We start from the raw sequence: 14,527 nt of genomic DNA on the forward strand, positions 1-14,527 counted from the left end.
CCTCAGATGCTTCTACAAACCCACAGAGCAGATCTTCAGCACTCCGTGGCCTGTATTACATCACATGTGCTGTTGACTTTATGAGCTTCTGGGCCAAACCAGCAGGAGAACATGTATCCTGCAGAGCATCAGGTGGAACATCTGATGGAAGTCAGAAACCCCATTATGGATAGTGGTGTCATTTTAGTTTTATATTCTTTTGTCATCTGCAGTTGTATTATTATTTTTTCTATTTAGCTTTAATTAATTTTTATTTAACAGTTTGTTGTCAAGAATTTGGTGTTGGTTGCCGTGTGTTGTGACTGTGTCAATTAGACTTTAGGCCTCTGTTGCGCAAAATGCCTGATGCTATCCTACAAAATCACTTTATTATATTATGCATTTTTTAAATGTGACTTTTAAATGAGGTATGATCATATAAAACTGAAGCTAGGAACGCATTTCTTGTTCTGCTTTTTTCTCTTAGCTAGCACACTAGCCAGACTGTTTCAGACTGGATTTATTCTTTTAATTGTTGGTCTCCAAGTGTGTCAGACTTATTTTTAGTTTCATAAACACACAATTGCAAGATATAAACTTGCAATTGTAAGAAAAAAGTCAGAATTGTGAGATATAAGCTCAGAATTCAGACTTTGTTTCTTGCAGTCCTGTTGAAAAGCAATTAAACAACTAGTTCCTGCTCAGGACCAGCTAAGGACCGGCTCAAACCAGCAGCCATGCTTCAAAACATACCTAACCAGCATATGCTGTTTTCTTCAACAAGGAATTCTAAATTTAATAGACTAAGAGATAAAAAGTTGCAAGTACCATTTTTAAAGGGCTTCCATAACCTTCTAAATGCCATTTAAACCAACAAGTAATTCATTTTGTTGTTGGAAAATAAGTTTCACAATCACTTTGCCAAACCAGCAGAAAAACGACATGCATTAATTTCTCTCTCCAGCTTGTAAGATTGTCAAGCGGTCACATAGGAGCAGGATTTAGCGTCCGCAGGAAGTCTGACGCGATTGAGACGGCGTCAGGGTCAGCAGTGCTGTTTTGAACGTGTACCCAGAGCAGGTCTGCTTACAAAACTGACACATTTTCAATCATATCGCGATTCCCTGGAAATCATGGAAAGGCCATGTCGGAGCATTTTATAGAGTACAATGCTCCCGATTGGGATTAGTTTTCCCAACATGTAAGGGAAAAAAGGCCCTTTTTTAAAGAGAATGCGGGGTGTAGGGGCTTTGAAAAATGGACCAAATCTTCTGCTGCTCTCTGCAATATACAGTGCCTTTATGGCCATGAAACAAAATCAAAATGGGCCTACATTGGGCCGTGGAGACAGTGCTTTATGTGTAGGTGAGTGTGTGTCACGTGTGTGCGTGTGTTGGAGCGTTGCGTGTGTAGGTGTTTTCATTCAGTTTGTGGTGGAATGGCGACACTCTCCATACCTGCAGGGAATTTATTGTGCTAAATGAGTAGTGGCCCGCAAAAGTTTGTAAATTGCAAAGCATCAATCTAGAGGAGATATAGAGAGAGAGTGTAACGCGGCTGCATTCGTTCACCCCGTCTGATATCAATCCTTTACCGTTAAAACCTCGCCTTTCAAATCCTCCCCAATTCATCCTGCAGCAACCTCCGGTGTTTAACAGGGATCATGAAGAGCCCTTAACAAATAAAAGCTCTTTAGCGATTGAGTGCCGCAGATAAATGCGTGAACGAGGTAATTAGAACGCCACCCGTTATCTGTAGCGCATCACGCCAGAGACGAGCCAATCACATTGCCCCAAATCAAAAACCTGGAAAATTTGTTAATGTTAAACTACTGTTTTGAAAAATACATGTTTACCATCAGCCAGTAAACATTCTAGAGGCTGGCACTGATTCATTAAGGTCGGAGCTACAGCATTTAATGCAGCACTCAAACTGCTTTCTCACTTCTCAATCTGTAAGTTTATATGCTGCTTTATTTGTCTTTCAGATCTCACCATTAACAGAATAAATGATTTGTGGTGTAAATAATTATCATAGTGGTTACTAACATCAGAAAACCTTTAAAAAAAAAAAACATCAAAAGAAAATACATTTTTGACGAATTTCATTTCACATTTTTCATTATATTTACATTTCACAATTTTCATAAAACAATCTATATCTATTGTTCTATCTATCGTTCTATCCATCTGTTGTTCAATCTGTCTCTGAACTTTGAGTCGGTTTACCTTATATTTCAGTTTATCAAGTATATGTAATTGTTTGTGAAATTTTAGACTCATTGTAGTTGTACTCATAATCTGTGTGAATTCTGGGTCATTCTGGGTGCTGATGTTTCCTTCATTACGGCTGTTAAGAGCTTTTCCACGTTTCTCCACAGCGAGCCATACTGGGAGAGGTCTGCTAATGCAAGCTCCTGCTCCGCCACTAGGCCCAAGACACTCCACCTTGGAGGGCAACAACATACCTCATCACCATGGTAATCCATCCCTTCTACCACATCTCTCAGTCCAGCCGGAGCCAATAGAAATCACAGATCATCTGCACCTACACCAGACATTTCAACAGCACTCCAGACTTGCACACACTGTCACAGACAAATAACATTTGTATTGCACAGTATAGATGATACAGATTCAGTGATTTGTAACTTTCTAGCAAAGGTTTTTTTTGTTTTGTTTTTTTTACATTGTCCTTGTTTCATCTGTTTTTTCTTTACCATTATCACTATAATTTCTTCCAGAATGCTAGTATACAGTAGGTATAGTTACTAATGTAAAAGTTGTGCTGCATTCATGTAGGGTCAAAAACAGTCATTTTACATACAGCTTTGTTAACAAACAATTTTTGAAATGCAGAATCTTTAATGAAAGCTCTTATGTTTCCCACTTTTAAATATAATGACAGTAATGTAAATAAACACTACCATTCAAATATTTTGGGGTCATTGAAAAGTTTTAAAGGCTGCATTTATTTGAACAAAATATTGTGAAATATAATTACAACTTTTCAATGTTTTCTATCATAATATATTTTAAAATGTAATTTATTCCTGTAATGCTAAAGATGAATTGTGGTAAGAAATCAGAAATCATTCAGATATGCTGAAATGCTGCTTATGTTCTTACTAATATCAGTGTTAAACAGTAGTGCTGCTTAATATTTTAATATAGAACTTTAATATATTTTATATATATGCATTGATATCAGCCACCACTCTCACCTAAAAAGAAATTAATCAACAGAACACTCTTAAAAATAAAAGTACTTTATTGGCATTGGTGGTTCCATTAAGAAGCTTTAACATCTATGGAACCTTTCCATTCCACAAAAGGTTCTTTATAGAGCAAAAACGTTCTTCAGATTATTAAAATCTTCTTCTTAACAAAAAAAAAAAATAAAATAATCATAATAAATAAATAATGGTGCTTTTAAGAACTGTTCACTTGAAATGGGTTTTCTTTGGAATCACTGCTAAACCCTCCTTTTGGAACATTTTTTTTTTTTTTTACTAATTAAAGATTCTGGAGCTTCTTACACTGCCTAAAGGAGACACCAGATTTATTCATGATTATTTCACAGAAGCTACAGTAACTGTTCTGGCAGAAACTGTGGTTACCGTAGTCAGTTTTTATAAGGAGTCTTTTTATCTCTTTTTTTCCCCATCATTCTAGAAATGACCAATATACTTTTAGATTTTTCCTCATGCATGTTTTCTTTTTGTTTATTTGAGATACAATTACATCTTTGGTGTTTTTTTAATTTACTGAGAAACCTCAATGGAGTATTTCCCCTTCACAAAGATATTCTTAATTGATCAAAAACAAGTATTATTGCTTGCTAGCCACAGCAGCTCAAATAAATTATGCCACAGAAACAGAAATCCAATACGTTATGGGCTTAGTAAGAGGAGCTGGATTGCTTATAGCTCAGATAAATGATGCCCCTTTCCAGAAGAGCCCTTTTTTGTGCCCCTTGCTGATTTCCAACCTGTGAAGATGAAACGAGGCATCTTGGGAAGTGAGGTTTCATGTATTCCTCCGAGACCAGACAGACTGGGAGCTTCCAGAGGTACAGCTGGCGTATTTGGGGAAGTCTTTGTAGCGTACGGAAGCGCATTTGAGGAATATGTGGTGCTGATTATTTGCAGGCGCCGCTTGATGGATTGGTAAAGGCTCTGGGATTACTGTCACACTGACTAAAGAGGATTTATTTATCACATTCACAAAAAGCCTCTTCTAATAGCTCATCATGGGGTGTATTTAGAACTATTAGTACAACCACCCTTGGCTTCTGATACACTACCTGCCAGTACGCATAACAGCAGATCTGCCTCCTCTGTCGTCAGTGATTTCTCTATTTTTGTGTCTCTTTTCTCACACACCGGCAAGCTTTGACACTTTAGGTATGGCGTAAAGCCACTAAACAGATTTTCACCTTTTTATTCCTCTCTGAAAGCGTTCCAGCGAACAAAAGCACAATGCCAACACCATCACCATGCTAACATACTGGCATTAGATGCCCTCGCTGTCCATTAAAGAGGCGCATGCTTCAAAAGCCAGGAAATTATTTACATGGACCATATTCTTCTCTTGTTGCAGATTATTTTTTTCCCCTATAGAAGGCCACTTATAATATTAGTCAAGGTTTCTTGCAAGTTTTCCTGACTATTTTCCACCCTCTCGTTGACCTTTAGATTTAAAGGTATAGGAAATGAAAAATTTGTTTTTTATTTGCCTACCCTCATGTTGTTCCAAAATTAAATGCTGTTATTCTTTATATGGAACACAAAAGTAGGGGGCATAGTCTTTTAAGGCCATAAAAAAGACGTATAAGTAGTCCATATTATGTTTAGCTAAACTGCAAGCTTTGTGTGAGGACAGATTGAACCAAAAAAATTTAATAAAATAGCAACAAAAACAAAAAAATTATTTATTTTGTTTTCTCTGCTACAGAGAATTGTTTTATATGTAAATGACCTCAGTTATGATTTCCTAACTCCTGTAGCATATTTAAAACTGTCGTTCATCTGAACGTGTCAAGTTGCTGAATACTAAATAGGTGTTGATGTATACACTACAGATCAAAAATTGGGTTCGGTTAGATTTTAAAAAATGTTTTTGAAAGAAGTATCTTGTGCTCACCAGGGTTGATCAAAAATACAGTAAAACAGTAATATTGTGAAATATTATTATATTATTTTAATTTAAAATAACTGTTTTCTATTTGAATATATTTTAAAATATATTCCTGTGGTGGAAAGCTAAATTTTCTCCAGTCTTCAGTGTCACATGATCCTTCAGAAATCATTTTAATATGCTGATTTGATGCTCAAGAAATTATTATCAATGTTGAAAACAGTTGTACTGCTTAACATTTTTGTGAAACCATGATAGTTTTTTTTTCAGGATTCTTTGATGAATGGCAAGTTAAAAAGAAAAACATTTATTTAAAATAGCATGAATCTTTTGTGACATTATAAATGTCTTCACTGTCACTTTTGATCAATGTAATGCGTGCTTTCTGAATAAATGTATTAATTTATTCCCCCAAAAAATTAGTAACCCTAAACTTATGATAATCCATTTTTGCGGGTTACTTTCCATAAACGGTTTGGGTGGAGATTTATGTTGTGAATGTTTTAGTATTTACACATAGTATATTAAAAGAGCTTGATAAGTTTTTTTTAAAGATATATCCTCTGTAAGATGATAGTGACTTTATAATATAGCTCACATATCTGGGAGTCTGTTATTTCCACCTTTATTCATTCAAGAAAAATTATTAGCTTTGAACATATGTTATGAACATTTGTTTTCCTCTAAAAACGGTTTAGTCTTAAGTGATGATGTGAGTGTGTGTATATATATATATATATATATATATATATATTAGGGCTGTCAAACGATTAATTTTTTTAATCGCAATTAATCGCTGAAGCTTCTTAGTTAACTGCGATTAATCGCGGTTTGAATTGCACGTGTAAAATTCTCTTATTTTGCATATCAAGGCAGTTCTAAGCCCATAATGTAGAATATCTTACCAGCGTTTTCATTGGGAATCAAAAGAACACAAAATTTCCTTTTTGAACTTTTTTTATTAAAAAAAAAAAGTGCAATGTAGACCAACTTCCAAATATTAGGAGGAATAAAGTAACGCAGTGCTTACTTTGAGAGATTACATTTATCAGGCCACTCTCTTAAGCTACTTCAAAAATAAACAATAACATTATTAGCAAAACAATTCCTAGCTGGAAATAACAGCAATCAAGTAATATGTAACACTGGTAGGAAATTTCTAACTCGCTTATGACAAACAGAACAGTCTAAAACATTGACGGCCACAGCGGGATATTTGTAACATTTTCTAGTTTTAAATGAAGAATGTCATCCTTGTAATTAACCTGTGCTGAACATGGATGAAAAAAAAGTCCAAATGACAGTAAGATTAAATGAAAAATAGTGCATGATTGGACATGGGATTCAGAACTATCTGAGTTCTAAGTTGTCTCTCCTATTTCTTTTCTTTAACCCAATTGCTAACACACACCAGTCTGGTGACATTAGCAGTGGACAGTGCTGCTCTCTTTTTTTGCAAAATGTGACCAGAGAGTGAGAACAGTCTTTCACACGGTACCGTTGTTGCAGGTGTAGCCAGATATTTTTGTGCTAGAGGTGCCAAGGTTGGGTAGGCCCTTGCGTGTCCAGACCACCATTCCAATGGACAGTCATCAATGGAGATGCTGGGCTCACCTCTGTACCGATCCACAGACGTGTCAGATGCTGGGTCTTCTTCATCATCTGAATCTGATGCAGCAGCTAACAGAAAGTGCATCTTCTTTTTAGGTGGACCTGGCTCAGGTTCTCTACGAGGCTCAGGTTGCTGGGCACTCTCCTCTTTAATCAACTTCCAGACTTCCTCCCTTTCAGATCTGGGAAGGCATTTCAGATCCTTAAATCTGGGGTCAAGCGCTGTTGCCACTTTCAACCACTGGAGATTGGTGCTTTGTTTTCGCTTTGATAGGTCAGATGTGAAGGCCGCTTTAAACCGGAGCACATAACCTGGATCATCGTCAGAACCAGTCATCAACCGGAACAAATGACACAGTGCAGGCAGGACCGCGGAGCAGGATATGTACTGTTCTCCTCCCAAAAGCTCAGTCACATATCTGCCAAGAAACATAAAGCTCAATCAATTACCAGTTATAAAAAAAAAAAAAAAAAAAAAAAAGGATGAAGTTAAGCTCCAGTGAAATAAAATTCTAAAAACTCAATTTTTAGAGCATGTGTGTAGGCCTTCCTCCTCTTCATCTTACAGTGCTTTTCATATACATATAACCAATGTTTAAAGCTACAAAAGCAGCAGCATCTAATTTTAGCAATAACTAAATGATTAAAGAGAGACTAATAAATCAGTCACATTTTAATTTTCAACAAAACAAATTCAAAATATTTACCTGCATGGTTCAAGGAGTGTTTCAAGCTTTTCGATCTTCTCCAGTTCTGCATTAGTCAGCATGGCTGGTGTGCCTCTTTGTTGATGGAGTTCAAGTGTAGCCTTGACAGCGTCCTTGTTTCTCAGAAGCCGGGTGATCATGCTGAGAGTGGAGTTCCACCTTGTGGAAACATCTTGGACGAGGGGCTCCTGTGGCTGTCCCAACTCCTCTTGTTGTGCTCGCAATTCAGCTGCATTTGCTGGACTATGCTTAAAATGTCCAACCAATTTGCGGCATTTTGCCAAGACATTCTCAAGACCACTGTCACGGAGTGACATTGTGATCGATCTTTGTAAACTGTGCGCAACGCACGGCATGTGCTCATATGGCAGGAGTCTTGCTGCTGCTGTCATATTACGGGCACTGTCGGTGCCAATTGTTGTCACCTTCCCCGCAATTTCCCACTGCTCTGCAACTTCAGAAAATTGTTCGGCACATTTTTCTGCAAAGTGCCGTTCTTCTGAGTGTTTAACCGCTAAAGCAAACGAATGCAACTTCCAGTCAGCGTCTATGTGGTGTGCAGTAACTCCAAGATAATTCTGGTTGCTTACTGACGTCCAATGATCCCCGGTTAATGCCACAGCATTTGCATTTCGCAGGAGATTGATTTTAGATTGTTTCTCAGCTTCATAAAGCTCCTCTATGCGAGCAACAATTGTTCCCCGCGATGGTAACGTGTAAGCCGGTTCAGAACTTGCCAACCTGATTACATCCCTGAGACCCGAATCTTCAACAATGTTGACTGGTCTGCAATCAGTTGCCACCCATCTGGCGATTGCTGTGGTTAACTTATTTTCATCCAAGGGTCTGCTGCGACGCCCGCACTCAGGAATAGTTCTTTGGCGGGGCTGCGGCTTGCTTGGCGGGGAGGCGTCAGGTGAAACACCGGGGTGTTTCGCCTGGAGGTGGTAACTTAGACTTGACGTGCTCCGATGGTAGCTGAACTCCTTGAAACAAATGCTGCATTGTACCTTAGTGTTGTCAACGGAACCGTCTGATTTTTTTTTAAAGTTAAACAGGTTGTTTAATAATCCGGTCGTACTTTTTCTATCCATCACCTTTTACCGCTTCACAAACCAAAGGGGCTGACTACGGGCTGGTCAAAGGGACAAAACGGCTTACCTGAAATGCGATAAAAAAAAAAAAAAACGCGTTATGGATTGTTTTTAACTAATCGCGATTAATGCATTAACGCTGACAGCCCTAATATATATATATATATATATATATATATATATATATATATATATATATATATATATATATATATATATATATATATATAAATGTATCTTTTTTTATTTTTAAATGAGCAATTTTAGTCTTAAGTGATGGTGTATATCTGATGCTGTTTCTGTCTGGTTTGGTCGCTGTGAGTTGTGCTTATGTATCTCCGGTTGATGGGTCTGTGGGTGAATTCCAGCAGGGTTATTTAGTTTAAGTGCTGTTGATCCAGGAATGCTGGGCAGGCTGAAATTGAGATAAATGGCTGTGTGGAGAGGGACGGCCACCTTTCTTCCCAGCATGGGTCCTTTGAGGGGCCTCAGCGGGGCCAAGGGTCTACTGCACACCTGTCTCTCCTCGTTACAGAGTCCAGCTCTCACAGAGACACCAGCTCTTCTCTATCAAGGCTTATTGGGAACTTTGGCCCCATAAACAGCAAGAAATGCACAGCGATTGAGTCGTGCACATCCATTACATGTACATACATGCGCACATTATATATTCCATCCAACCCTGTTTCTCCTCCAACACCTGATTGGACCAAACTAGGATTGGATTCAACTGAACAGTTGGAACAGAGCATTGGAATAGCTCTGGTAAAATGTCACATCGAGTTAAATGGTGTGAATAACAAAGATTTAGATGCATTGGCTTGGTTGCAAAGTAGTTTAATCATCTGAAGCAACTCTTTCATTGCCAGAAGGGATTCCTTAGTTTTGGAGAATAATAAATGTTTGTGTTCTTAAAGTCAGCATGAAATGGGCTCACAACCCATTTTACTTGAATAATGTGATGTATTTTAGACTAAAACTAGTTAAACGGTGATTCTGTTTGATCTGGATTTGGTCAGAATGTGAAACGTGGCAGTGATTATACTAGAATAGAGTTCATTTGAGCAGTTTTGTGGTAGATGATACCTGAAATCATATTATTTTAAGCCTCTATCTGCTGGTTTTCAGAGATGTTCAATGTTACGTGGAGGCTGAAGGTCAAGATCACGCTCAAGAACCTCTCAGTATGTCCCAATGGTAATGTTGCTTTTTCAGATTTATTATTTGCTATGATTGCTGTAGCTATTAAATGTTTAATCACTGTTTACTGACAAGATTTTAGAAAGACTGCATTACTAAATGGCTATTCATTTATTTATATTTTGATTAAAAAGTATATTGACAAAACGGTTAAAGAAATAAAATCCACTTTGTGTGAAGAATAATTTAATAATCTAAAGAACCAAAATAAAGGTTTCAAAAAGGGGGGCTTTGCTGTGAAGCCATAGAAAAAAACATTTTTGGTTCCTCAAAGAACCTTGCAGTGAACACAAGAACAGTTTTTTTTTTTCTTGGTAACAATTTGAAAATCTAAAGAACCCCTAATTGAAGGGATTCAACATAACAGCTATAACAGTTTGTATGGAGGAAATTAGTTTGTTGTGTCATATTTGGGTCATCAACGTATAAAAACAAATATGGAAATTAATTTAGAAATTTTAAGTATAATTTAGCATTTTCTGAAAATAAAGTCTATTAGAGGAGTATGTTGCCAGGTGTTCTGAGTGGTTTTAGCACTATATATATATATATATATTTCATTCCATTTTATTGATTCTAAAGTAAAAATTATGCCTCTGACTAAGCGCTATTTAAAGTATCATTCAAATGTCACTAGCAATTTGTTCCGGTACTAGTTTGAAGCAGAAGATTCTGTAAGATTCTATGAGTTTTATTTTATAAATTTGTTTCTATAGAATTAGGTTCCTATTGGTTTGTTGTATCATATTTGGGTCATCAATATAACCAGATGGAAATTCACTTAGAAAATTGCATAACTTGGGAGATTTGTGCTTATTCTGAAATAAATAAATAAATAAAAAAACTCAGTGGTACAAAGCTCGCAGTCACAGCACTAGTGTGTTAGTGGTTGCCAGATGTTTTAAGTGGTTTTACTGCATTTTTTATGTATTCATTATTGGATATGGTTCAGGTTCCTCTTAATATGTTAATGATTTTATTTTTCACATTTCATTGATTGTAAACTAAAAATGTTAAGCCCGAATAAGCACTATTTGAACTGTCATTCAAATACCACTAATTTGTACCAGTAGTTGTCTTTAGCCGCAGATCCTCTTGTTGTTTTGATTATCTCTGTTTTTACAGTTAAACTCTGGTCTGTGTGTAAAAAACAAGTAAGTCTTCTGTCGGTTTCAACCTGACCAGCGGCAGAAAGTTCCTGTTGGACGGGGCTTAAATGAAGCTATCTATTAGAGAGAGAGAGAGAGTCCTGTGGAGCGCTGGTTAATATAATGTGTGGCAGGTGGCCTGCTTTGCCTGAGGAAGATCTGTAGGCCATGACAGCTCAGAAAAGGCATAAATCCTCCTCCTCTCTCTTATCTCCAGCCACATTTAGTTGCCATGGGGATTTTATTTATGCAGCTGGAAACTTCCATACTTCAGGTGAGATGCAAACATTTCAGCCTCTGCCTTTCTGTCGGCCCCCGCCGCAGTGGCTCCGACTGCATTTCATGCTTAAATACATGACAGAGGGACGTCTGTACCCGCTGTAGAGGTCTGAAGACCTGTCTGTTGTAACCGAGGGGAAGTAAAAGTACCCGCTTATTGTGTCTAGTAATGGATATAAGGCATCAGTTGAAGTATTTGTGTGATGATGCTGTCCGGAGCGTTTTGTGGGGTGTTTCATAGCACAAACACACTAAAGATTGAGGGATTTAAAGGACCAGAGAAGGAGATTTAAAAAAAAAACATGGAATTAAAATTAACCCTATGTACTTTTCTTTTAAACAATATCCTCAGTGTTGAGCACTATTCCTCAGTGCATGTTTAAGGAAAATCAAATGTTTATTTCATAATATACTTGCTCTAAAATGACTTTTCCTTCTGTTGATGTAACCAAGGCTGTGCAGGAAGGGAAGATCTTGATTACTTGTTTGTTTATTTATTTTAATTTAGTTTTAATTTAATTCCATTTTTATTTATTTGCTCTTTTTAACTTGCTGTTAACCAGTTTAAAACCTAACTGCTGGACAATAAAAAGTGCAAACAAAGTTTTTATATATTAGATGAATTTAACAGTTCATTTTGTTATTTAAGATTCAAAAGTAACACATTTAAAATTTGTTTAAAAAATAATACAATTTTAAAAAATAATTAAAAAAATAACTTTTTTATTATTTGCCATTTTTATTGTTCACCAGAAAAAGAAAAAAAATATTTTGGATAATATAAAGGACAAACAAATGAATAAATGAAAAAAATATATATTTTTTATTGTTTACCAGTCCAAAACTTGACTGTTGGAATGAATAAATGCATAGAAGTGTCATTTTATTATTCAGTAACAGTAATGGTTGCTAATATCAGAGCCCAGTAATTCCTAATAGTTAAAATTAAGTGCAGCCTAATATTATTTCCCATCAAGTTTTCTCTTTTTACTTGTAACTACATCATATTATGAAAGTTTAAAACCCTCTGAAGTCGATTAACGCGGATACGCGTTTTGAGTCATTTTCTCCTGATAACCCCGAAAAGAACTTAAATTACACTTTCAGTTTTAATCGTACAGATAAGAGCAATACATCAATCGAATCTGTAAAGGGTCTACTTTTTTTTGGATACAGACATAATAACAACAAAACTTTGTGCACTTATAAAATAAAGATAACAAACAAGGTGTGCTGTCTGCAGCCTTTGTCTGCGCTGATCTTTATTTACAAACACGTCATTAAAATGAACTGTAACTCCGTGAATACTCAACGAAGAGACATGAGAGAGATATCTATAGAAAGCTTGACATGTCTACTTTTAAACTAAACAAGTGCCGCCGAAAACCGATATTCTGTGATAAAGTAATCCATATGAAAACAACGGATGCCAGTTTTTCATGTCTCCCTTCATTATATCTAATGTGACCACGCCCCCGCGCTGAACGCGCTATTCAGATTCAAACTGAAGCGTGCGGCTTGAATACGCCCATAACAGAAGAAAAAGCAGCGAGACTGTTCTTCAAGATTTTATTTTACTGTTTGCTTCGCGATGAGAGGAATAAGACATAATTCACCCCAAAAAGATATCATGTGGTTGTGGATTTGAGAAATGGATTTCCTCAAAAAAAAAAAAGAATGAAGCACTTTATTCAGCAGAGATCATAACATAAGTAAGTCTCTTTTTATTTATTTATATACTTTTACTAGTTTTCACATAACGTGTAAACATAACAATATACAATACTATACCATTCAAAAGCTTGATGTAAATAATATAAATGTAACAAATAAATAACTGTAGGCTAACAAATGTAAAAACAATGCTGTTCTTTCATTTTATTCCCCCTAAAAAACCTAAAAAAAATACTAACCTAAAAACCTAAAAGAAAATAAGATTGTTAAAAGGATTTCTGAAGGATTGTGTGACTGGAGTATTGATGCCAAAAAATTTGTTTGAAAGTCAGCTTTGATTGTTCCTTATAAACTGTTTAACTGCACTCCCAAGTGGATATTAAAGTATGTTGTGGGATAATTAAATATATTCTAAATAAACTACAAACATAAAATTATATAGATTTATTTTGTTCTCACATTCTTTCTTGTAACTCCTCACTCACAGTGGCACAGATGACTGAGAGGCTCATTATGCAGCTCATTATGCAGCCCTTTGTCTTCTCAGGTGTAAATCACAATGATATTCATGATAGTTGACGCCTACTCGCATATGACTTTTACCAACAAAAAGTGTCTTAGAAAATGTAAATCAATATATTGTTTTCTGTAAGTGAGTAAACAAGATGATTTTCACATAATTTAGAAAGAAAAATTCTAGGCTACAAGCTCCAGTTCTCAAAAATCCCGGGAACCAATGTTCTCTATGTGTTTTTTTTTGCCTTTTTCAAGTGTTTTAACATTTTTAGTTTTTCACTAACCACGCATAATATTTTTTTTCTTAAAAACACAATCATGTACATACATGCATTTTACATATTATTATAGCCCAGTTTGTGCTGTTTACAGTGAGATTAGACTTTACCCATTCAGATATTTATAAGAAACTGAAAAAAGCACAAATGTCAGGGCATGACAAAACTTCTCCAGGCCCCAAAAATACCCTTAGACTCCAGAGGGTTTTAATGCATATTCCATTTCATGTGGACATTTCGAGGAATAGTGTGTAGAAACAGTAGCGTTTTTCTCCCAGGTGTGCGTGTGTTCGGCGTCTCTTCATTTGGGCAGATCATGCTGTTTAGGCTTGATTTTGCTGTGTGTGAATGTTCCTGCTGTGCGGGTAACCACGCTGAAGGCCGTGTGAGTATTTCACAGGTTGCTTTGTAAGCCTCCCAGCTGTGTACCAGACTTAGTCACTTAACCCCTGTCTGAGGAGGCAGCGTTAGCATTAGCCAAATGGACACGGCACAATAACAGCGTGGTGCTAACAGCGCACTCTTGTGCTGGCCTAACGTGCTAATGGATTTGAATATGGATCACATTAGCTGGAAATGTCAGCAGCTTTAAGACAGGTTGTTAAGTACATTTATATTGATTTGTGATGGCTATATTTATTACATTAGCCAGCCACTACAGAGTTCAGGTCGCTCCTCCGGTGACGTTTTTCTTTGAGATTTTTATTCATAGGTATGTGAGAGAGATGACAGGGAATTATGGGTGTAAGTAAGAGAAGGATCATTCTTGTTATCCAGTACTTTTAAAATATAACACATAACTATACTTGTGTTGTAATTTAAGTATCTCTTTAAAAGTGTATATAAACATTCAGGAATATACTCTCACATTTAAATTAAGTAGAACTAGAGTTAGTCAATATT

At 36.3% G+C, this 14,527-nt stretch overlaps 1 protein-coding gene across 4 annotated transcripts in view; it reads left to right on the plus strand.

Moving 5' to 3' along the window:
• Positions 1-14,527, plus strand: part of LOC132111334 (neuronal PAS domain-containing protein 3-like) — a 285,327-nt gene that overhangs the window by 63,107 nt on the left and 207,693 nt on the right. For 3 of the 4 annotated variants that reach the window (XM_059518543.1, XM_059518544.1, XM_059518545.1), the window contains exon 2: positions 2,360-2,458. The exons of the other annotated variant lie outside the window; for it this stretch is intronic. In XM_059518543.1, the coding sequence (XP_059374526.1) occupies positions 2,360-2,458 (99 nt within the window). The remainder of the gene's footprint in view (positions 1-2,359; positions 2,459-14,527) is intronic. 4 annotated transcript variants of the gene reach the window in all.

Source organism: Carassius carassius, chromosome 31 (genome assembly GCF_963082965.1).
Source record: "Carassius carassius chromosome 31, fCarCar2.1, whole genome shotgun sequence".
Classification (NCBI taxonomy): domain Eukaryota; kingdom Metazoa; phylum Chordata; class Actinopteri; order Cypriniformes; family Cyprinidae; genus Carassius; species Carassius carassius.